This window comes from Chrysoperla carnea, chromosome X, assembly GCF_905475395.1.
Source record: "Chrysoperla carnea chromosome X, inChrCarn1.1, whole genome shotgun sequence".
Classification (NCBI taxonomy): Eukaryota; Metazoa; Arthropoda; class Insecta; order Neuroptera; family Chrysopidae; genus Chrysoperla; species Chrysoperla carnea.
This window is the reverse complement of record NC_058342.1, coordinates 23209980-23236325: the sequence shown is the minus strand read 5'-3', so window position 1 is coordinate 23236325 and position 26346 is coordinate 23209980. Positions and strand designations below refer to the sequence as shown.

The window sequence follows — 26346 nt, the reverse complement described above, 5'->3', positions numbered from 1 at the left end:
GGCTGCAGTCGTTGACCTCTTTGAGCGTAGGAGTGCGGTGGAGTTTACACGTCTGTGAAGAGCGCGCAGTTAAGTTATACCCGACCACAATGATCACGTAACATTTCTAATGTGCATAATTACCTATTTCTCTCACATAGAAAACTAATATTGATCTAAGATTGATTCATTGTACACTCACTGTCAGAAAAAGTGCCACAGTTAAAACATTCTAAGCGTACGCATCATATGTTATGTTATAATAGTAACACTTAGAATGTTTTAAAACGAGCATTTTTTGTGACATTGAGTATACATACATGGGTAAAATATACCCAACCACAATGGCTATGTTCTATTTGGTCGCCACAATGATGCCGGGGATCCAAAACGCCCAAGCATAAGAAAGTTAAATGGCTGAAAATTTAGTGTATTTTTAACTAAATAAAAAGAGTTTTTATTTTTGCGAAGTTTACATGCATACAATGACTTTGAAAATTGTTTTTCCTCAATTTGCGAAAAATGCCAATAGTAAATAATTATGTTTTTTTTTATGAAATGTGATTAATAAATTTTTTTTTATTTAAATATTTAAGTTTTTTTTTTTAGTATTTTTTTTTTTAATATTATGTTTTTTTGTTTAAAGTTGGTAATGGTGACTGTTTTTTGTTTGTTTGAATATCGACGATTGTGTGGTTCATACACGACTCTGAAATTTCATCTGTTCTGAATTTGAAAAGACATACGTTCTTCACGCCAAATCTATAAAGGTATGTCTTGGTATTATAATTAGTCCGAATTGCAATTTTGTGAGAGTGGAGGGGGATTTAGAGTTAGTACGGTTTTTTGATTTGATTTTGTGGTTTTTTTTTTAATTGAAATACATACCGCCTCCCGTTGTTACTGATTGCTGTTGCGACGACTCAGATACCGATTTATTTGAATTGATCGTATCTTCGTTTATAAGCACGTCTACACTAGCTGGATTTGCATTACTACTAATGTGCTGTTCAAATCTGTAAGAAAAAAAATTTCGATAAAATTAAATATCAACAAAACTTGTTCCCCTCGACATTGAAAAGATCGTACAATTTTATCTCTTCAATAATAATTTTCTTGATAAGAATGTCATTAGCTGATTTAGTGACATTTTCACTAAAAACCAAGAAAAATGAAAGTCCGATCGTAAAAAGATTAGTTAGAGAAGGATAATTTTACCGAAAGAGCCATCAAACTAGCCTGTTTTTTCCTGTCTCTGTGTTATCTTCCTTATTCCTTTATTAAATTCCGTGAGTACTTGGAGGACCGAACTTTACTCGGTATTTTTTAGGTTAAAAAGACACAAATTTAACATTAATATAAGAACTATTTAAAATGTCTTCTCACAAGTAATAATTTGAATGTACCGCTAATGTACTTTATTTCGCCCCCATTAGATGTCAGGAAGTTATATTTTGCAGTCAATGTTTCAGTTTCTAAAAATACGGATAAAACGACTTTTTCTAAAAATGAAACCTTACTAGATCGATTTTCGCCCCAAAATCCCCTGCTTACTAACTTTCAGGAAAATCGTTGGAGCCGTTTCTGAGATTACTGAAAATTTATATAAGATTTACCCCTCATTTCCAAGCTTATCGTGCGACATGAAAGAGACTCACGATCTAAAAATGTACCGCATAGGGAAAAACAGGCTAGACAAATAATTTGGGCGGCGCTAAGGTTAAATCCGGCTCTGTTCAGAGGGTGAAATATATGAAGTAAAAAAAAAAAAAAAACTTACATATGAACTACATTGCTACCATTTAAAGGCACCTTACTGGTAGCCAAACTAGGTTGTTCCACAACAGAATTAAATTCGCCATCGACAGACAATTGTCGTGTATTAATAATAGGCGTCTGCATCGGATGATCACCAGATTGCAATTGAACTTCTCTAAGAACATTATTTGTATTATTATCATTGTTGAATTGTTTAGTTAATTGTTGTTTGTCCTGCGTGATTGTTGTACCATTTCGTACAATATTATTCTCTTCGCCGCCACTTTGATTGTTACCACTTTGTGTATTCTGTTGCGATTGTTGATTATCTGAATCGTTATTTGATTGTATTGCACTATTATTTGCGGATGCCCCACGTGTACGTGACATAATTGCCTCGACACGTTTACGTCGTGCTTCACGTTCACGTTCCTCTTTTTCAAGTTTCGCAGCTAATTCAATACGTTGTTTTTCAGCTTCTTCACGAGCTTTACGTTCTTGTTCCTCTTTTTCAGCTTTTTGTTTTTCTTCTTCGATTTTTCGTTGACGCTCCTCTTCTTCACGACGTTGTGCCTAAAAATATGAAAAAATTGTGATCAATGGTTTGAAGAAAACAGGAAAAATTTCAAAGAACCCGTGAGCAATTGAGCTCCATTATTAAGGTCATATTTCCCCCTCATTAAATGCTTTTTATTGAAATGGAATTTTTGTCTTTTCCAGTTATTGAAAGCATGAATGGGCTGGGAAATTGATGCATCCAAAAGACATTTCTTTGACACTATCTCAGTTTACATAAACATTTTAATGGAAGAGCTGGAGAAATGTGACTGAAAAATTATTCTGGAAAAAAAATTAATTAAATTCTTTACCTCTTCGATTGCTTGACGTAAACGTAATTCTTCGGCTTCACGTTGTTGTTGTGCTAATCGTAAAGTTTCTTCCTCTAATCGACGTTGTTCCTCCTCTTCGGCACGTTCTTTTTCCGCTTGAATTCGTGCAATTTCCTCTAAACGTTGTCGTTCGAGCTCAGCTTGTCGTTCGGCTTCTTCACGAGCCAATCGACGTCGTTCAGCTAATGCAGCTTTCGCTTCTTCTTCTGTGGTAATTCGAATTTTTGCTATCATAGAAGCACTCATATCGACTTGTTCTAAATTATCGAATTGAGTTTGTGGGGGCGGCTGACTGACGCTCATTATATTTGGAGTTGATGTTTCTGAAACTAAATCGACAAGATTCTGTTGATCTGAATCAACATCTATTAAATTATCAACGACTTGATTGCTTTCAACATTTGCACTAGATGATTCCGATACGATGGTTTCGTTTACACTTTCACTTGTAACATGTTCCTGTTGATTGACTTGAGTTGTGGTGGTATCTATTTGTGCTTCAACAACTTCCGCCTTCACGCTTTCTGGAGGATTGACTTTATCAGTTTTATTATTATTGTCTTTATCGGTTACATTTTTCGATTTCTGTTTTGCTGGTGTTTTGTTTGTCTGATGATGATCGCCATTTGTTATCGGTTGTTGTTGATTTGTGGACGAACTCTCTTGACGTGAACCTTTTCGCTTTGGTGTATTCGGTATTGATTTATGATGATCACCAATTAAACCGACATTCTCAGTTGTGGGTGATTGTAAAGGAGTTGTTTTTGCTGAATTTCGTGCAGACGATGTTCCCTGCGGATTCAATAATAATCGAATTACAAATAATTTTCTTGCTAGACAAAATAAAAAACTTATTTTCGCAAGGTTGAGAATTTCCTGCTTTATAGACTTTTTGGAGAAAGATAAGAAACTTTCACATATTTCGTAGATTTTATAAGCAGGTTTTGACAAATTCTCAATTTTTCGAAAATGTATGTCATGTATGAACAGAGTTCTTGAAAACATACCTTTAAGCCTAAGTTTGATTTGGATGGAATTCTATCGACTTTACCACTGAAAGATTTTGTACTCGAATGAGGAATTGGTGGTTTCGAATGATCTGATCCGACATTTTTAACATCATTATTAGAAATACCTTCAACAAAAAACACAATTTTGTTTTTTAAAAGCAGAAATATTTAGAAAGAATATTGAAGCGGAGAAAATTTAAGATTTATTCCACAAAAATAACGATTATTTTAACCTCAGAAAGTGGAGAAGGAGAAATTATAATCCGCAAAAAATCTTCCTTAAATTTTCTCCCAGCATATTATTTCAGAAATATTAAGAGACATACTATTCTTTTTGGTGTAATCAGAAGAAAGTCCTGTACCAGCAATGGATGCAGGCCTAGGTTTTCTAGGTGGAGTATGTACTGCAGACGTTGGCCTGCGCATTGTAACTCCTGATGCAACACTACTTGTGCCACTCATAGCACTACCAGGTCGAGATGGGGTTGCTTCACCGCTACGCACACCTAAATTATTTCCAAGAAGAAAAAAAAATTTTTTTGAAAAATTAAAATCTATTAGCGCTTGATCAAAACTCAAAAACCAAATTATTATTTATTTTTAAACTGAAAATTAATACTATTATTAAAATTTTAACAGGTGTACCAACATATAAATACAAAAAATAAAATAAAAACACACAGAATAAATAATAGGCGCAAATAAAAATTTTAAAGGAGCGTATTAGTTTTAAAGCCAGTTTCTAAGATCCAATTCGTCGATTTTTTTTTAGGTATTCGAAGTGAAATGTCTTTATTGCTCACTTTTACAATCCAATAAATGACGAATATTTCGGTGAGTTACCCCATTTGTGGCCATAAAACCGAGCCCATTTGATAAATGAGCGAGTATGTTATGTGAAAAATGATATCTCTGATTAGTTTTTGACGTTTTCAGTATCGTTAGATGAATTCGATTTTCGCGTTTTTTAGAGGGCAAAAACATACGTACATCTCGGAAATAAAGAAAATTTGATTCAAAAAAAATTCACAAACCGTTCATTTGATGATAAGACGAGTAATTTCTGAGAAAAACGATATCTCGGATCGGTTTTTTTCAGAAATCTACTCGTTCTTATAGTTATATCAATTCTATTTTCGTGTTTTTTGGGTTCAAAAACAAATTTAAAACAATTTCCAACATCTCGAAAATTAAAATTTATAACAAAACACTTCAGCCATCAAAAAGATTGCAAATTAGATGATAAAAACTGACTCTTAAACCTATATAGAGAGTTAAATTTACCTAAATACGTCCCTACTTTATTATTTAATCTGTGAATATGTAAATTGTCCCAAATATATAAACCAATAACCATTATTTTTTTACTTACATGCATGAGAAGAAAATTTTTTACTTGATGTAAATACTTAAAAAAAAAATTCATGCAAATTTACCCTTAAAAAAAATATAAACTAACCCCATTTTTTTTCCGTCACCTGTTGTATGTATATTTGAGTTGTATGTATCCTCTCACCTTTCAGAGCATGTTAATTAAGCGTTGTTGTTCGAGCAATTCGAGAGCAAAATTGAGATTAACAAGTTGTGTAAAAGGATTCAGAGGTAAGGATATATATTGGATTTCAGAGACGAAAAGATAGTAGAATACGTTATAAGTAAAACGTTTCTGACAGTTTGAGTAACTGCCAGCTAATTTTTCAGAGTAACGATCGAATTTTTCTTATGAAATTTCGTGATTGTAGCAAAAATTCCTTGAGTCTTTGACGTGAAGGAAGAATTTGTATTATTTTCTCTGACCGATACTCTAATTCCCTGACTTTTCCAGAATTTCAAAATTCTCTAACATTTCTAAATTTTCGAGGTCGATTACTAGTGAATTTGAAGATAGCTGCGAATTTTGAACTTCCTATCTTTTACAGTTTTAGAGAAAAAGGACACCAAAGTTTTGTCCTAATTTGCACCCTCGCGGTTAAACATTGATGTTTACGAAAAAATGTATCAAACTAAAGTTGTTTATTTTTTTATAAGGAAAAATATTTTTAACTTTTGTTATTAATTGATTTCAGCTTGATATCTCCTTTCGTTTTTGAGTTATCGTGTCGACAGGTAGACGGACAACCGGAAATGGGCTAATTAGATAGTCAATATTTCTAAGTGTTACAAACTTGAGACAAAAATTAGAGACTAATATTATTTGAGTTACCTCGACGGAGGCATCCACGAAAAACCACTAACGTACCGAAAAAATATTCGGAATCCAATATCTCCAATAGCCCGAAGACATTTACCCCGAATAGCCCGAAGTCCCCAATTTGTTCCAAACGATTCGGGGATATTTGATCAGGAACAAATATTTTGATTATCCCGAAATTTAAACACGTATTCTGCATGAAACTAGGAATGGATCTTGTTATCACTTTTTAAGTAAAAAATATAGAATGTAACAAAAAAAATTGGTACCAAATTATATAGTCAAATTTATCAAAATAGAAAAAAGGTTATACTATAAGAGTGTTACTATAAACTTTGGAAAATGAATTATTTTTAGGATATAGCACAAAAAAACCTTAGCAAGATAAGTTTATAATAGCAGATAAAATCACCTTTTCAAAATATTCATTCAAAAGTATCGCGAAATAACAAAAAGAACTTCAAAGTATGAATTTTAATATCAGATTCAATTAATATTAAATTGATTGTTGAGCCCGTTTACAAGTTTATGAATACAAATTCATTGTCGGTCGATGTAAAGATCGATATTTCGAAAGAAAATTTTTTTTTTTTCACATCCATGATTTAATGAACTATTTGATTTGTATAAACGAAAAATTAGGTACCATTTTTTTTGTAACACCTTGTAAATTTTTGAATGCATGTGTACCACCCTTTTATTTGTAATTTACAAAGCGACGCCAGTGCCAATGGAAGAGTAAGTTTGTTTTTAATTACAAATCGTCAAGAAACTGAAGAAAATGATTATGAAGAAGTTTAAAAAAACTATTTATAAAAAAAAAAAGTTGAGACATGCGCTTACCTGGTGCTAAATTGTCTGTATTATTTGCATTCAACAGACGTTGTCTACGCATGCGCTCCGTTTTATTCATGCGAGGCGTGACCATAGGGCGACTAAAATTCAAATGTGACATGCTTGTGCTGGTATCAGACTTCCGCAGAGGTTTACTACCGGCCAAATGACTCATACTACGCGATAATTGATTACTGGTATCTACAACATCGGACTTTTTACTTGGATATGAACGGGTCATGGAGACGGGTCGATGCTCCATAACCACGTCCAGTTCGGGTGTAGGAACTCGCCGTTGTCTAGGCTGGGCTAATTGATCTAGTCGCGTCATGCTATAAGCCCTACCTGGTGACCTGGTGAATGGTTTTGTATGTTGAACCGATGTGCCACGCGGTGACGGTATTGTAGGCATCAAATCAGTACGTCGTCTTGCCACACGATTGTTGTATCCAATCGGTGTTTGAACATTGTTTGAATCAGCATCATCTACATGGAGATAAAAAATTTTTTCTGGTTTACCAAAATTTTTCACTTCGAGTAATTAATTTTTTTTAGTCATTCTCAAAAAAAATTTGTTAGGTCTTCAATTTTTTTTTTTGCGAGAGTACAGTCGAACCATCTTCAAACATTAATCCATTCAAAATTTATACTGTACGATATACCGAGTGTTCCTTATTCAGTCAATTGGCGTTGTATTTCCCTAAATGTTTTATCTAGAGAAAAAATGTCTTATTTAGAAAAGTTCACAAAATTATCTAGTTTTCTATTTATTCGATCAGATCTTTGATGATATTTTCAAGAGGGCGTATCAAGGAGAGGTGGGAATCTACCCCACCTTAGATCTGGAATCTCTATACACTTTCACTAATTAAGTATGAATAAATATAATAGTAATTATGAAATTTTTAAGCAAAAACTATTGATTTGCTACCCCCCTCCCCTATCCTTGGGACAAAACATGGGTTCACCCATGGCAATTTAAATTTCTTTAAAAATTATATCTCGAAAGTTGGTAGTACTGTTGAACGGACCCCAAAAACATTACGGAAGAAAAAAACATTACAAAGTAGATTAGACCCAAAAGTCGTAAAATATCATCATAGCTAGGTCGTCATAGAGGAATATTTCCCTTATACAAAATAAAATGTTTTCAAAAGATGAAAAATACAGTTTTTCGATCCGGTTAAGAATAATAATAACAATAATACATGAGAGGGGAATCGCAAATGAGTCCTAGGTCGAGACTCCTTTGCGATTTCCTTGAGAACAAGCTGTCATCCGAGGGCAATGTGTTTGCGGTTTGATTTCATCGTCCTCCATACAGATCCACAAGTGAGATCATCAGATATCCCCATCTTATGAAGGTGGCTTCTCAATCGACAACTGTGCTCTAAAACTTCTCAACTGTGCTCTAGTGAGTTTCTGGCGAGCACAGTCGAATAGTCTAGCTGTGGTTACACACAATTTCGCCTGTCGTATGCGCTCTGCGCAAAGTCCCAGTAATCAAGATGGGCTTGTGTAGCCATTCCTCGATTCAGTAAATTACGAAGCATCATGTTATGAGAATGATGGGCTCAGGTGAATAGGACGTTTAAGATGACCTCCCTCATGCCAACGCGTTCGTTGCTTCATTTCCTTTAACGCCAGAATAGCGCTGTACCCGTATCAGCCTGACTATAATATTCATCCGATTAAGAAACAAGATCCCCTTTGAAAATTTCAAAATTAACCTTTTGCCATCAAATATCGGGCAGAATAAAATAAAAGTATACTATTTTCTGAATGAATTCAAATAAAAATCCATTTTCTTCTAGATATAACAATTCAAGAAAAAAATAATCGCCTGTTGAATACAAAATTTTGGAACACACTGTATTCTCTTAAGTACACATTACATATATTAAAAATGTTAAATCTCATTTTTGGAGCATGCGTGTTTTTATAGTAAAATCAAAAATTAAAACTGCTGTAATTAAAAAATGAGGAAAATCACACACAAAAAAACTAGGAAAAACACAAGTTATGAAAACCGAAACTAAATTTTAAAATAAATACAACTAAGTATTGTTAAAAAACAGAAACTAAACAACGCATGCGTGTTAAAATTATTATTAAATATAATGATGTTATTCAAACAAATTTAAAAGAAAAACAAAATTCAATTCAAAATCATGTTGACAGTTAAAAAAAAAAAAACAGTCAAAATTGGTTATAGCGACATTGAAAGGGTATACAATTATGGTCATCATATCCGATAGGCGATATGTTCATTTTATCTTTCTTATGAGAGCAGGCATATTTAACATTGATTTAAATTAGAGTTAAAACTTTAATAAATTAATGAAAACAAAAAAAAAATCCGTTGAGCTCGATTAATTAAGGATGTATGAGTACCGCGGTGGGGACACTAATTTAAAAAAAAATATTTATTTTCAATTTTGATGGTGAATTTTGTTATAACTTGACGATTAAAGACGAAAAGTAAGAAAAAAACATTCAAAGATTTTAATTATTTAGCATTCGATATTTCGAAAACTACGGCAGATATCAAAAAATTTTATTCTTTTTCTTCATCTTCATACATGGAAGTTATAACAAAATTCATCGTCAAAGTTGAAAATAAGATAAAAATAATTTCAACCCTAAGTCTAAAATTGCTCTGGCGCTCGTACTACCTTAATTTGATGACTCTTTCAATAAAAATTCATCAATGTCGTCAAATAACGAAGAATAAGAATAAAATTTTTAGATATCTGACTTGGTTTTCGAAATATCGAAAGCTAAATAATTAAACAAAATTTTCAATATTTTGAAAATTACTCCAGGTACCGAAAAATTTTATTCATATTGCTTACAACGACTGTAATTTCTTCTATATAGAATATAATAATGGGGTTTAACCTCCGTTTTCTGATACACATCTATAACAGAGGCCACCCACATCATTATTTGTTAATTTTTATTTATTAAATTACATTCATATATTACAATTACATTTATGATGTGTGTGGAATCGGTTACTTCATTCTTATTCAAGCGACGACAATGTGATCAATTCTACCGCCCCGATTAATTATAATTGTTCACACTGTCGCTGTCTGGATTCGAATCAGCAACCTTAGTCTAAGTAGTCAAACGGTCAAAGACTAACGCCTTAGACTGTTCGACTATTTAGGCATTTCTTCAATATCATTATAGTTGATTTTGACTGTAGTTGTAAAATGAAACCTCAATGAAAAATGTGAAAAATCAAAACATAAAAAACCAAAAAAGAAAAAATTAAGCGATAGTTAGTTATGATTAGTTCAGAAATAAAACACCACCCAAATGATTTTGAATTGTAACTTCTTGTTATATAAAATATATGTGCAAGTTAAGGCCATTTACCCTGAGCTGGCCTAGAGCCAGTAGAGGGGCTAGGAGTGTGCCAATGAAAAACTTCATACATTGATGTAGACATTCGAAAATCTGGAAAAATCAAGAGTGTTGTGTATGTGTTAGTGATGTTTTTATATATCAGTTTTCCCCCATAACCTTAAAGATTTCCCATTTCAGCTATTAGTCGTTTAATTACCCATAAACCATCTGTACATTATGTTCAAATTCAACAAAATCATGAAACAATTAAATCAATGTACTAAGTTCGAGAAAATTTTTGTCCGATTAAAAGAAGGGTTATGTTTTTCAATTTTATTGTAAGATCCAATTGAAACAAATTTTGTTGAATTGAATTAGAAAGTTCGAAAATGTTTTGGGAAAAAAATAAAGGTGAATGATATTTTTTAAATAGAAAATTAAAAAATTCGTGCAATAAAAAGCGAAAATAAATTTTTTAAATTACAAAATATTCCGTCTATACAAATTGAGGTACGTTCCAACATATGCTGTAAATGATGCCAAAATTTTTAGACATGGTAAAACTTATTTAGAGGTTATTTTAACCCAAGTGAAAAAGTGAAATGGCCATGGAAGATATCGGTTGAGACCGTAAAATGGGTCTAAATACCATGGTCACCGAGTATGCATCCTTCTATATGATTGGAGAACTGTCATCAAAATACTTGCCAATTAGTTTGTAAAACTCCAGGAAAGTTAATGCCAACATAAATCGATAAGCGTGAACAGTTACGGATTAAGTCTTCGTAAATCACATTAGCGCCCCCTTGTGTGTATCCCTTCTCATAAAAATTTGCCTGTTCCCTTTTTTTCAATTTTTTAGTCTTCGTAAATCAACTTAAGGCCCCCTTTTGTGCAGCCCATTGGGATCATCCATTAATTACGTCACACGTTGAGGTGGAGGGAGACAATGAAATGTGACATTGTAGGGGAGATCAGAAGATTTGTGACGTCACTTGTTCTGTTTTATTTTAATTATATATATTAAATTATTAAATTTGTAACGCCATAACAAGAGAGGGGCTTCAAAAAAAGGCGACCATATGTAACAAGAGAGGGGAGAAAGGTGTTAAAAATCGTAATTGGCGTGACGTAATTTATGGATGGTCCCTTCTCATAAAAAATTTGTCTTTCCTGTCCTTTTTTGATTTCATCTTCGTAAATCAACTTGGTATCCAATTGTGGCGCCCTTCTTGTACAGATTTCTCTTTTGGCCTTCCCCGGAGAACCTATTCAGTTGCCTAATCCGCCTAATGGTTAATCCGTCACTGAGGGTGAATCCAAATCGAATTGGATCAAGCTAAGTTCCAATGACCTTTTTTTTTATCAAGTATAACATGTTTGAGGCTCCAATTTCCGAAATTATAAAAACATGTTTTCAATAATCGTTTTTGTAAGTTTGAGCTACAGTTTCAGTGAATCCAATCGCATTAAATTCCCTCGATATTACTCTTAACGGTAAAAAATGTACTACATTATCTCGACCTAAGAAAATTGGTTTTTTTATGCTCAAGTTTTGTGGCATTTTAGCCAAAACAAAGAACAAATCTCACAGCATATATTGGAAGGTAACCTTGAATTTTAGTCGAAGAGATATCATAAGACAGGGATGTCCTTCTCTAATGATGAGAGGATATGTGTTTTGTAACTTATCTTACGATATCTTTAATGCTACCTTTAAACGAACACTCTTTTTACATAAAAAAGTTTCAAAAAATCAAGTGTGGACTAAAATAAACTGGAAAAGCTTGGCGTGTACGAGAAAAAAAATATTTTCTCTACAGGCTTGGCGTGAAACATTCCATCTCATAAAAAGCGTGGAGTGAATTGAAGCATCACCATCGTCTGAGCCACATTCCTTATCCACAAAAAGCGTGGAGTATATCAATGTAAAAAAACAACCTCGCGCTTGGTATGTACTTGGCGCGTCTGAGTTTTTCTCCAAAAAAAAAAGTGTTCATGTATAGCTAGCTTTTAATTGTCAAGTGTCAAGCACGCTATTTGACGATTATTTAAGAATGAATAGGAATTCGAGAAGGTGTTGTATATGTCGTGCCGAGCAAGTTTGCCCTTTACGAAAATTTTCATAGCTAGGGAAAACTTGCGAACTGGCTATCAAAATGCTAACCATTTTAAAATGAATGCCAAATACTATGCCTGACTCTTGACCTATTACGGCAGATTTATGAAATAAAATAAAAAACAATTGAATGTGCAAAAAAAAAGATGTTTACCTTCTGGTGGATCCCTGTCTAATCCACCAGCAGAGGTGGCACGTTTTTTGCTGCCATCGACATCACGTTCAGAAGATCTTCGACTAATTGGAAGGCCAGCGAACATCATATTTGTCGTAGATGTAGCACGTCGATTTGTCCAAAATGATGAACCACCTGTATCGGCGGGCTCAAGCATACGTGGCGTAGACGAACCAAATGCGAATACGGGTGAACAACGTTCATTACGTTGTTTAGATTTGAGACGTTCTTCACGCTCTTGATTTTTACGCAATATATATTCTCGTCGATCACGTTCAACATCTTCAATTTGTTTTTTACGTTCTTCGACTAACGCACGTCGATCTTGATCACGTGCACGCATCTCCTCAATACGTCTACGTCGTTCTTCCTCTTTTTGTTCACGTATTTTTTGTGCTTGTAATGCTTGTTGTTTGATTTCATTTAATTTTCTAAGTCGTTCCTCATTTTGACGATCACGTACTTGACGTAAACGATCATCACGATCTGGAAAATTTTTTTTTTAATTAGTGAAATTAGAAACTTGCTACAACTTTCGATTTTTAATTACTAGAACTATGTTTCGATAAAAAAAACGAAAATTTATAAAAAGTATCATATTAAAAACAAGTGAAAACAAACAATTGACTGAGTTAATTGTTGAAATACCATGATTACACTGTCACATTTCACATGCATACATACCACACTTACACAGCTGATATTCCCATATAATACATACTAACAAATTTTTACTCGGATCACTTTTTTTCAAAGAAAGCTTCATTGTAGAAATATTCAACTACGTTATTTACAATTAGAGGGTTAACCACATAGAAATGTTTATTAATAACCTCCAGACACCAAATACAGAACCTTCTTTGGAAGCCCTGAACACTTTAGGATATTAGAGCCCTTATGACAGGCCATGAACATGACATAAAAAAAGCTAATAAATACGAACTATACAGGATGGCTCAAAAATATTTTGATAAACTTCGAGAATAAAATCAAAAAAAGCAAGAATTTCGTATTTGAGATTTTCAAAAATTCATTAAATTCGGGGGAAGCGATTTTCATTCAATAGAAATTTTCTTTAACTTGCAAGAGTAAACTTATAATAATATCCTTGGTATATTTACTAATTAATAAAATTAAGATGTATTTCCAGTGACCTTAATTGGTAATTTACATATGATAAAATTTTCACAAAGTGGTCTAAAAAAAGTTACATGGTAGAAAATAATTGAAAAAACACTATGAAGTTTCCTAACTGTTTCAGCTCAGTCTATCTAACGTCAAAGGTAGCACAGAACTGCCGTACGTCTTTAAAGGAGCTGGCGGAAGGAATGAATGTAGACCTGGCATGGGTACCGGGACACAGGGACATTCCAGGAAATTGTGAAGCCGACGAGCTTGCCAGAAATGGCACGATGCTGCCGGACACAAGCATCAATAAATACCCGGGAGTTCCATTTGCGAACTGCAAGTTACTCCTGAAAGAGGATATTCTGAAAAAGGCCAATCTTAGATGGAGGGAAGAACGTACTTGTGGTACTACAAGACAGATATGGTCTGAGTACAATCGCAGGCGTTCCGAAGTTCTCATATCACTTCCAAGGGCCTCTGTTCACAAAGTTGTTGCGGCTCATCACAGGACACTGGCTGGGCGGCAAGCATGCTGAACGCTTAGGCCTGGCAGTGTATCACGACTACTCTAGGAGCTGTCACAGTAGTGACGAGGAGGAGACAATGTCTCATCTTCTCTGTCACTGCCCAGCTCTTCTCATGAGGAGATGGACTTACTTGAACCAGCCTCTCTTTGACGACCTCTCCGACCTAAAGTCAGTCGACGTCAAAGCCCTCCTGCTGTTTTTAAACACCTCCAAAAGGTTTATGGAGTAGTGGTCGGGGATGGGCCAACCATTTTTCGGTATCACAACGGACCCTATGGTCTAAGTGTGTCCCACCCCAGGACAGCCACTCTAACCTATCCTTCCTTAATGTTACAATGGGTATATTTTTATTATAAAACCAAATTTTTTATCTTTTTTTCAAATTTTTGTGGGTACTTTATACAGGGTGGATTTAATCTATTATAGATAATAGCAAGTTTTCTAAAAAAGGCCATATAAGATGGTTCTTAATGTATTGTACATTTTTTTTCTGATTATTTTGACTTTGTAATCTTTCGCCATAGCTCAATTTTGATGTCGCAGATTAAACAAATTAAATTGTTAATTCTGGGCTCTGGTAAGATATAAATTTAAAAATTTGAAAAAATTATTTGTAAATTTTCTTTTAACCGTAAAGTAAGAATTTGTTCCTCGAGCCGTATGATGGGCTCAACGTTGGTTGAAAACCAAGACTTTCGTTAGCCCCAATCAAACTTGGAAGCTTTTTGGAAAGTTATTTTTTGATCGGTTAACTACAAAACGAGCTGTTAGCCATAATAGATTAAAGTGATACACTCTGTATAAATCAAAGTCCCTCATACAGTATACTCATCTTGAGTCGCTTACATAGAACAGAAGTGACGAAATTGGTTACGATCTAGACCGGATATCTGAAAAACCAGGGTTCGAGTCCCGGCATCTGTGTAATTTTTTGTCTGTTTTTTTTTTTCTTTTTGGTAAAATAGATATAATACTTTTAAGCGGGACTCCGAAGGAGATAATCGACGAAATTATTCTGTCCGAAAAGAAGGGTAAACTATTTTTAGAATAAAACACCCGAAATTTTTTCAATAAATGTTGCCCCCTCTTAAAAATTGGGCCCCATAAAATTCATTAACTGATATTTTCTGAACCACCCAGTAATTTGCAGTAAATATTGCTAAAAATCAATTTCTCTCATAAAAAATGACAATTTATAATTATTTGTTGTGATTAAAAAAAAAAATTTCCGCATTAAAGAGAAGAGGTCGCAGCATCCTAAACATCTTGAAAAGAATTATTGATGTTCCAACCATAAAAGTGAATATTTGTTTCAACTCAATTGCCTTGAAATATTTATCTGTTTAGAAATTTCAATTAAAATACTATTGATGATTTGTATACAAATAAATATTTTTATTTGTGTACAAAATGTACTTGCATTCAAATGTGTTATGTAATATTTTTATTTTTATTAGAAAGGTGTAACGATAAAATTAGTTATACGCCTCTCTCCGAGGGTCAAATCATATAATTAATAAGATCAGCTGGAAATTTAAGAGGTGGTTTTCAAAGAGTGTTTAACAAATTTTTCTTCTACGAAAATTTTCATAGCCGGAAACTGATCTTTCAAGGTGCTTGGAAAATGTTTAATTTCTCGGTAACTTAAAATTATAGACTATTATGGGACAATATTTCCTGACTGTTGCTAAAAAATGTATAAAAATTAATACAACAATCAAACAATCGAATGAGTTGATTGTTGAAATACCCCGTATTCGCACCGTGCGTGAGTTTTTTTGGAGGCGTTTCCATGGTAACGATACACTACTTTAATTATACAATTGTATGGATGCATATATAATTGTATGGATTGCATTTATCATTTACATTGAAAATTTAATATTTTTGTCTCACAAATTTAAATAAATAATTATGATAATTTAAATTTGAAAAATAATATTTGTGCAATTTGATTTCTTATTTTCACAATTTTTAATACATTAAGTTTAATTAATTAGTGTTTTTCAATAAATTTAATTTGACATTTTCTATAACATTAACATGTAAAGAATTGCAAATTAGTCATAACAGCCTCCCTTAACGCCAAAATTTTTCACTGGAAGCGTTGGCATCGATTTTAGAGTCCCTATCATGACTACGCACACAACGAATAGAAAGTATTAAATGGACATTATTGTTAATAAATTAGAAAAGTTACCAACCAAGGCAATTATGGCGGCCTTTCGGCCACTGTTTTGTTTATAAGTATTTTCTAGAAGTTTTTTTTCGTTTTTCGAGAATGTTTCAAAAGATTACTAGTTGGAGCTACCTAAAAATTTTCAACTGCCTATCTTTTATAGGTTTAGAAAAAAAGAACTCCCAAGTTTTGTCCTAATTTGCACCCTCGCGGGAAAAAAAAGATGTTTACGAAAAAATGTTTCAGGCAAAAGTTGTTTATTTTTAAAAGAAACATTTTTTACATTTAAACTTTTGTTCTACCTTTAACGATTTACAAGATGGGTCCTACGGGTGCAAGACCGAATTGACCTATGATTTTCATTTACGAACTCAAACTCACTTTTTACGTCCTTTTTTACGCACTTTTTACCGTGATAACGAACGGACAACCGGAAATGGACTAATTAAGTAATTTTATGAACATCTATACCAAAATTTTTCTCGTATCATCAATAATTTTAAGAGTTTGTTTTATTTAAATAAAAATTTTATAACGCTTTTTACTGAATCACTCGGTAATTTTCTATGAAATAAGCTACCCTTAAATCAACTTCGAACTTTCGCTAATGCGTCACGATTCAATTTCTTAGAATTAAGAGATTATTTTTTATCTACATACGAACGTGATCTGGGTAAACAAAAAAATTGAACAACGAAAAACGATTACTTATATAACATGCATTTCACAAAATCGGTCACGAACAAGTTATGAATCTAAGCTGATATCAAATAACGAGGTATGACTGTAGCAAAACAATTCATTGATAATAATCAATTGCGAATTTACAGACGAAGAAACACGAAGGAATAAAGTTCGACAAATTTGAACAGTAGATTGGATTTGAATTCGGTTTTCGACATTCGATTCATTAAAACGTCAGGAAATTTTGTGACCTAATTTGATTTATAAGAAATTAAAAATATGCAATTAGCATAATTAATATGCATTTTAAATTAACCGTAAATACAGCAAATTCATAATTCGGTTAATAGTGATGAAAATGATTTCAAATTTGTTATGCGGGAGTTTTTGGGGTCGCTGATCACCGTTCATTCTGGGAAACAGGTATCACTGAGACCAATTCTGTTACAATATTCGTGTTCAGCGACCCCAAAAACTCCCGTGTAACGAGATGGGACTGATAATATGACAAATTTTTTCAAAACTTCAGGAAGCGGTGGGGTTACCGTTCATCCTAGACAACAGGTATCTCTGAGACCAATTCTATCACGCTGTTCGTGTTCAGCGACCACAAAAGTCACCAAGAAATGAGTTTGGATTGATTATATGACGAATTTTTCCGAAACTCCGGAGGCGACGAGGATACCCTTCATCCTGGACAACAGGTACCTCTGAGACCAATGCTGTCACGATATTTGTGTTTAGCGATCCCATAAACTACCGAGTAACGAGTTTGAAATGAATTTAATATTTAAAATGCCAATTTAAAATGCAATTAAAAAATGCATATTAATTATGCTAATTGCATACTTTTAATTTCTTATTCGTTGTGTGCGTAGCCATGGTAGGGACAATAAAATCGATGCCAGTGCTTCCAGTGAAAAATTTTGGAGTTAAAGGGGGCTGTTATGACTAATTTGCAATTCTTTACATGTTAATGTTATAGAAATGTCAAATTAAAATTATTGAAAAACACGAATTAATTAAACTTAATGCATTAAAAATTGTGAAAATAAGAAATCAAATTGAACAAATATTATTTTTCAAATGTAAATTATCATAATTATTTATTTAAATTTGTGAGACAATAATATTAAATTTTAAATGTAAGTCATAAATGCAATCCATACAATTATATATGCATCCATACAATTCTATAATTAAGGTAGTGTATCGTTACCATGGAAACGAAACTCACGCACGGAGCGAATAGGTCAAATTAGTTCACAAAATTTTCTGACGCTCTACCTCCTAAAAAATCCCCCATCCCCTTAAGAAAAAAAGCTTTAGATGGATGACATGTATTCACATATTTCTTCAAAATTAGTCGGTGGAAATATTAAGAATATATGGAATGTATGAGTAAAGTAGTGGGGACACAAATTTAAAAAAAATATATATTTTCAATTTTGATGGTGATGAATTATGTTATAACTTGACGATATAAGACGGGTAGTAAGAATAAAATATTTCAATATCTAGAGAAATTTTCAAAATATCGAAAATTGAAAATTTTGTTTAATTATTTACCTTTCGATATTTCAAAAACCAAGGCAGATATCGAAAAATTGTATTTTTCGTCTACATTCATGAAGTTATAACAAAATTCATCATCAAAATTGAAAATAAGGTACAAATAATTTCAACCCTAAATCTAAAATTGCCTTGTTGCTCGTACTACCTTGAACGTAAGTAAAATATAAAAAAAAAAAAAAAAATTTTTAATAAAAAAAGAGAGCTAATTCTGAGAGAGAGGGTCTTAGTATTTGTTTGAATGGGGAAAATGGGGGATTATGACTCCTTCGAGGCTATTCATAAAATATGACTGTACCATAACAAATTGACAACCCAGTCACAACAAAAAATTTGATTACGACATTTTCTCTAATCAATAAAATATGTATAATAAGCTTAATAATAATTAATGTATAAGGCGTAACAAAATATACAATATTACGTAACAAGTTTTACGTAGATATTAGTTCAGTTCGTTAGTTCATCAATGAATAAGATTAAGATTTCAGGCGGTATCTCAAAAAAAACATACCCTATTGTCGAATGATCCGATTTTCGTATTTTTTGGATAGAAATTATAAATTTTTATCTGAATTCTTTTTCTGAAGACCTTCTTAAGAAAACTTCAAAAATCAAGATAAATTTTTATACCATGTATATGAAATATATATACAAGGTATATTAAATTTAGTCCTAAGTTCGTAATGCTTGAAAATATTGATGCTACGAACAAAATTTTGGTACACATATTTCACCTAATTAGTCCATTTTCGGTTGTCCGTCCGTCCGCCCGTCTGTCAACAAGATAACTCGAAAACGAACAAAGATATCAAGCTAAAATTATTACAGCTTACTCAGGACGTAAAAAGTCAAGTTCGTAAATTAGCAACATAGGTTAATTGGGTATTGAGTCCGTAGGACCCATCTTGTAAACAATTAGAGAACAAAAAATGAACAACTTTTGTTTGAAACATTCTTTCCTAAACATCACTGTTTACCCGCAAGGGAGCAAATTAGGCGTAAATTGTATAGTATGTATTATATGGAAATATCAGTTATGTATGTGTGAGATTTATATATGTGTAATGTGACAGCAACACTGTCTATACTTGGTATTTCAACATTTAACTCAGTCAATTGTTTGTTTTCACATGTTTAATTTCGATAAAACTCAGGAAATAAGACATGATTCAAAACATACAAAAATCGGATTCGTTTGTTGATTGCATGCATAGTCGGAGATATCCTCCAAAATCCAATACGGAGACCGATTATTTCTCGGATCGATTGTCAAACGTACCCTACAAAATTCACCTATACCAAATTTTTGTTCGTAGCATCAATATTTTTAAGCAATATAAACTTGGGACTAAACTTAGCATACCTTGATATATTTCATATATACATGGTATAAAAAAACATATACACGCACAAAAAATAAATTATAGAATACTACTCCACACCCACAAAATACACCTTACATCGTCCTTGATTTCGTCTACTTAAATTCACTCTCCCCACATCTAACATATAAAATAAAATCTACGCTACTGTTTACAAGATTACGTGCATAGTAGAGCTTTCATTTATTTAGAGCACATGAAGTTAACTTTTTTTAAAAATTTTATATTTAAAAAAAAAAACTATGTTAATGTTTAATTAAAAATTGTAATAATAATTTATAATAATAATAATAATTCTAGTATGAATAGAAATACTCTTCTATACATACGCCTTCTATTATGTAATAAAATATATTATTATGTCTTTTTACATATACGGGATGTACTGTATAAAACTATGTTATGTAACTAAAATCATTAAATCACGATAGACTCAAAACCGATTATAACTACATTGAAGGGAGCTTCTACAAAGAAAATGAAATCCGTTCGTCAAAAGACACGCTGAAAGGCCAAAGAATAGGTTTGGAGCATTCCGGCGCCGTGAACCTTCTGTTTATTTGCCGAGCATCACCCTTCGTGTACAATTTTCATAAAATTGTGTCAATATTGATAAAATTGGGTTCATTTAACGATTGGTTGAGTACTTTTCAAGATATCGCTCATTCGGTCTGTGTCTCGGAAGTTAGACGTCCAATTGTCAAATAAATATGATTTTTGAATTTTTTGGGTCATAATTATCTCTATCTTCTAGTTTTCTATGCTCAATGCACTATTTACCAAATTCTTTTCGCTTCATAATCCCTTTTACGGGTTAGACATATCAGGACGTCAGGTTTAGAATGTTTGGGTCCGAAATCTTGGAACTATCAATCCTAGTATTATTCCAGCAGAAAAGTTATGAGATTTTTGTGCAGTCTGGAATCTTACCCGGAGACGTCTCGCCGGGTGACAGATTTTTCACAAGGAAGCACAGAACACCTCTTGGCCTAGGGTCTCTTTTGTATTTTTATTGTTAGACTTACATGCAAAAGCAAAAATCAATATTTCTAGCCATTAAGGTCGAACGTAAATTGAAACGCAACTTGGTGAGATGAGGTGACGCAGTTTCATGTAGATGGAAGTCAATGGGTAATACTTGTTTATAAGTATTGAGGTCTGTATAGTGTAACCCACTGACCTCTATCTACATAAAACTGCGTCATATCATCGCATCAAGCTGCATGCTGCATCACAATTTTTTCTCGCGTTAACCATCAATTTAAGGTATAACAAGTGAAATTTACAAAATTAAAAGAATTTTAGGAAAATTTTTCATTTACGGAACCCTAAACTCGCCTTTTCCTTACAACCTTTTCCAAACTGAGCCGATTTTGAAGATCATCGTCAATTTTTTAGTTTTTTTGGGTACGGGACCTTAAACTCGCATTTGGAACATAGCTAAGAATACTCTCCATTAAACTACGTTTCAAATGAAACAAAAAAATCAAAATCGGTTCATCTGCTTAGACGCTACGATGCCACAGACAGGCAGACATACACCCCTAGCGGTCAAACTTAGAACAACCTTTTTTTAATTCGGGGGTGCAAAATTGACCTTTCAAACTTTATGGGGACAAAAAACAAACCAAAAATCATTTCACGGCAAAAATTGTTTTAGTATTCACAAAAAATCACTCCAAATATTAGTTGAAAAAACGCAACAACATTCAAATTTATACCTTGCGGATAAATATCCGGTAATTCTGGCCCAATATATGCAAACCAGTGTAATGTATTCACTATAACAACGTGGGCAATAAAAATTTAATTTTGAACATATGAGGTAAAGTCCTTATAGGCAAGGGCGAATTTTTTTGGAAAAGGTGCTTCGAAAAATCAAAAAGATTGCTTCAAGAAAGAAAGAGCATACAAAAAATCAAAGCTTTCTTGAAAGCTCATTCTATTTTTCCCCTTAAACATTCGCCTTCACCTTAGGATCACGATATATTATGAAGGTAATTCAATTCATGGCGGCCCAATTTCATGGGATAAGTGGTCAAATGGCGTGCCAAATTTGGTCTTTTCGATGATCGAATTGTTCCAACGAAATTTCCTGATAATCGACAAAAAACAAAAAAAAAGGAGATTTTGAGGTTAAAATTGATGTAGAATATACAGGGTGTTTTGTTTAAATTGATATATGCTTGAAACTCGATAAATAACTTTCGTCGATAAAAATACTTCAAGTGAAAAATGTTGGATTTGTAAACGCACATCTTACGCAGACATTAAACTTGATCTAAGTTTTCAAGCTCAATTAATAGCTCACTTTAGTCCATAACTGGTAATCGATAGATGAACACTTTAAATTAAAAAGTTGTTATTGATTAAAAAAGTAACATTTTTTGTTCGAAACATTTTTCCGCAAATCGTACAGTTTAGACAAAAACGGCCTAAAAAGTTCGGCCCAAAATTGTATTAGGTTTACAAAAAACTATTCGATTTATTTCTAAACTATTCGGTTTACAAAAAAAAGTTTGCGTATTTATAAAGAACAACTTTCTAATGTAAAGCGTTCATCTAATTTTTATCAGTAATGAATCAGAGTAAGGTTTGGATTGAACCTGAAAACTTCGATGCCGGTATAAGATGTGTGTGATGATGTGTTGAAACTAATATTTTTCATTGGAAGCATTTTCCTCGATTTTTATTTATCGAGTTTCAAGCATATGTCAACTTAAAAAAAGAACACCCTGTACATAAATTTCGAGATAACGATGAAGAATCATGTCTTCCAGATTCAATTCTAGATACTCGAACTATTTCATCATTTTCCCTGACCGATACTAAAATTTAATTAATTTTCCAACTTTTCCAGGTCGATTACCACTTTGACAGTACTGTCAGAAAAATAGACGACAGCTTTTCTTATCAACGCGTATCAGGCAAGAAAGATCATTTGGTTCGCGATATCGATCTTTTTTAAATTATCAAGGAATTGAATTGCCCAAATATATCGTGCTCAAAGCAAACAAAAAAAATCAAATTTTATGTACCTTTATTTACTGACGATGGTCTATTTGTGATATGTTGGTCTGTAGTGTTCTCATTTTGTTCTGGAAAACAAAAAAAAATAAAAACTCTATTAAAATCCAAAATTTAATCGATCAGAAATCATAAAAATTCATAACAACAGTGCTCAATTCCCAGAAATAGAGTTACCGTAACGGCAATCTTCCTTAGGTCGGAGAGATTTTGGTCATTTGTACATACAGAAGCCTGCCTTCATGAAGTCGGATATAGACTAAATACGCGGAGTCAGATAGAGAATGTTTGAATCGAAACCTTGGACCCATCGTTCTAAGAACAATCCTCTCAGAGAAGCCTGCAGGAGGTCAGATTGTCTGAATGTTTAGGCCCAAAATCTTAAACTCGTCGATTTTGGGAACAATCCTGGGAGAGAAACTGTAGAATTCCATTCACCTTTGGGTGAGAAGCTACTCTCAAGGAGAACAACGAAGACTCTTAGTCTGGGTGCTAGAGAATCTTTTGCGGTACCCTTCTTGTTATCTTGTTAGATTGTTCTTCGACTGAAACATTTCCCTGAAACTACAATTGGTGAACGCGTGGGCCTGACAGTGCACCACGACTACTGCAGGAGCTGTCACAGTGATGACGAGGAGGAGACAGTGTCTCATCTTCTCTGTCACTGCCCAGCTCTTGCCATGAGGGGGTGGACTTACTTGAGCCAGCCTCTTTTTGACGACCTCTCCGACTTAAAGTTCGTCGACGTCAAATCACTCCTGCTGTTCTTAAACAGCACCAAATGGTTCATGGAGTAGTGATCGGGGATGGGCCAACCCTTTTTCGGTATCATAACGGACCCTATAGTCTAATTGTGTCCCACCCCAGGACAGGCACTCTAACATAACCTAACCTAACTACAATTGGTTGACTTATCATTCTAGCGAATTATCCCTTTTAAGACGACTAATTTAAGCACGTGCTCGGTTAAGCGCAATCGTAAAATTTACAAATAAAAGTTTAAATTCGTAAATTTTTTGTAGACGTAGACATAAGTTATATGATTATAAAATATTTTTACATAGTCACCCTTAAAAGGATGTTATTGTCAAATTTGGAGTATGGTGGGTAGTCAAATTTGGGGAATTGCCAAAACCGGAAAAAATTGATTTTTTCGAGACATCTTAAGAAACTACGAATATCGCCATTCGTATAAGGGGGGAGGGGCATCAATAATTATTACGTGTTTATTTCCAAAACTGTCTATAGCTAATAGTCCGGGAGCGAACTGCAAAATCACGTTGTGGATAAAGTATGGCAACCTTTGAAGAAAAGTTGGTATTATTTCTTGAAAAAGTTGATTGAAAGCTATAACTTCACGTAAAAATTACCCAGTTACCGTAATGGGTAAAGTTGATATCCTAATATGGCATTACAAATTTATTCCCTGCTCCTCCGGGTTGGGTTGCCATAGCCCATTGTTTTTACGGGTTTGATTGCCGCTTTATTACAAAGTTTGAGCCGGTTACCGATGGGTCAAGTGATTTTGCAGTCCGCTCCCGGACCATAAAACAAATGAGTGCATATTATTTTTTAGCGAATTTTCTTTAAAGGAAATGGAGCTATTGTTTTACATTCAATGCGTCAAAGAAGCTTGTCACATTTCAAAAAAGGGTCAATACGGAAGGTTCTTATCACTATCGCTAAGATTTGCTTACAAGTTTGAGGATACCTTTCAAAAAGGCCTCGCAAAAATTATAGTCAATAAAACGTATCTAACGTTCTAGGATCCTAAAATCATCGAAAAAATTGCTTAACCTTTGTTTTTTTCTAAAAATTACGAGACTTAAATGAACATTTAAAAAATAATCTCGAAAATCAAATTTTATTTGGAAAAATTGTTTAACAAAATTCATTAACGGTTTTGTAAGCTTGTGGAATTACGTTCCATGGCCCTTAAAAAAATCATTCGAACATAATTTTTGGTTCCTAACAAACGTAAATATTAGGCAACCGAACTATGAAGACGCCACAATTCGAGTATTCAATATTAATTGCCTCAAAAATTTATATTAGCTCAAATAATTTACTCCAAAATCATATTTGTTTTGTAAACTTTAGAACTGCTCATTTATTATTAGTAAAAATGCCTACACGGTTGCCTACACTTTGACATTTGAGTAATATTCTAATAAGATTTTGTAATGAACAAATAATTTAATTAATCGATAAAAACTAACATGCCATTAGAATGGTTAAATTTGAAGAAAAAAACGGAGATAAAACCCTTTTACAAGCAAGCCACTGCAGATAGAAATGTAAAAAAATAAACGAAAAACTCATATCAATACGTCTCGACATGTTTATTGAAGTTTCACTGTAATAATTCGATATTATGTTCATTGACCTAACACGTTTCTAAATTATTCGAAATTTCAAATAAAAAAGAGTAAAATTTTCATGAAACATACGGTTTACCGAGGAGCAATATTTTTTCTTAAAAAAATTAAGTGAAATGAATCTAAAATTATAGATAAAAAATCTACAAACGTTAAAACTGGGGACAAACTACTTTTGCGACATACTGTCTGCAACCATAAAAAATTTCTTTGTAAAAAAAAATAAGAAAATTAAATTTTCATTACATAAAAATCGAATTTTAGTTAATCACCCAAAAATAATTGAATGACGTTCCGTCTGTCTATGAATCATAAAAAAAAAAAAAAAAAAAAAAAAAAACAAAAAAAAAAAAACAAATGAAAAACACATTTTCATAATTTTCAGACATTAAAACATAAAACACGTGATAAAAGAAAAATTATTCACGATTAATCAAGGTGTGAAGGTCGCTAATTAACTAATTAACAAAAAATTTTCACATGAATTTGACAAACAGTTGAAACACACTGAAATCACTGCGTTGGTCCTCCGCAATATTTTAACCAAAAAGCTCACACACACAAAAATATTTATCCAGGAAAAATTTTCAATGGCCACACAACATATTTGACATTCCAAAAGAAATTTCCAGACATTTAAAAATAGTCCCAAAAAAAAAAAAATTTCCTTTAGATTAAATTCTTTTAGTCAATTTAGCCTTGAATCTTTATTTTGACATTTTCAGCTAGAATTTTACATTTTGCATACACTAATTTGGGAAAAGTGTAAAAATTTTGGAAAAAAAACATTACAGATGGTTTCGGTATTTTTAAGTAGTACACTTGAAAAAAAAAATTAAAAAAAAAAAATCAATTATCTTGAATCATTGAGAAATGATTTTCGAAGTGATCGCGAGTCTAGACGTTAGTTTTTTCCCCGAAAATAAGAACAAAGAAACATATTTGATAAAACGTAAAATCAGTAGGATTTGATGAATTTTTGTATAAAATTTTTAGGTACCTTTATCATTTAAATTTACACTATAACTGTTTTCAGCCATTTTAAATTAATATTAAAACACTACATATCATGTCCGATTTCCAGGCCATACTGCTATATTACATGTATTTCAATATGATCTCGACTTTAACCGGTCAACTATCACACTCAGCA

At 32.8% G+C, this 26346-nt stretch overlaps 1 protein-coding gene across 7 annotated transcripts; it reads right to left on the bottom strand.

The window, feature by feature from the left end:
* Nucleotides 1-296: 296 nt before the first annotated feature.
* Nucleotides 297-26346, bottom strand: LOC123302480 (ensconsin). Of its 7 annotated transcripts, XM_044885412.1 has the most exons (12): nucleotides 26194-26346; nucleotides 22827-22886; nucleotides 21510-21569; nucleotides 12293-12799; nucleotides 10050-10130; nucleotides 6672-7148; nucleotides 3964-4143; nucleotides 3635-3762; nucleotides 2607-3419; nucleotides 1760-2310; nucleotides 868-995; nucleotides 297-741 (listed from the first exon to the last, which is right to left on the bottom strand). In XM_044885412.1, exons 1-12 carry the CDS (start codon nucleotides 26231-26233, stop codon nucleotides 731-733), a joined length of 3036 nt encoding a protein of 1011 aa, XP_044741347.1. In that variant the 5' UTR covers nucleotides 26234-26346; the 3' UTR covers nucleotides 297-730. The 7 variants fall into 7 exon arrangements, with proteins under 7 accessions (XP_044741347.1, XP_044741346.1, XP_044741351.1 ...); XM_044885411.1 differs by lacking the exon at nucleotides 297-741 and having other exon boundaries at nucleotides 748-995; XM_044885416.1 differs by lacking the exon at nucleotides 297-741 and having other exon boundaries at nucleotides 748-995; nucleotides 7008-7148.

Coding starts and splice junctions, on each gene's coding strand:
- LOC123302480 (XM_044885411.1), bottom strand. CDS start 26,233: ATGGCTGAAAACAGTTATAGTGTAAATTTAAATGATAAAG. Junction 7,149..10,049: donor TGGCTCTAGGCCAGCTCAGG/GTAAATGGCCTT, acceptor ATCTCCATGTAG/ATGATGCTGATTCAAACAAT. Junction 3,420..3,634: donor AATCAAACTTAGGCTTAAAG/GTATGTTTTCAA, acceptor TTGAATCCGCAG/GGAACATCGTCTGCACGAAA.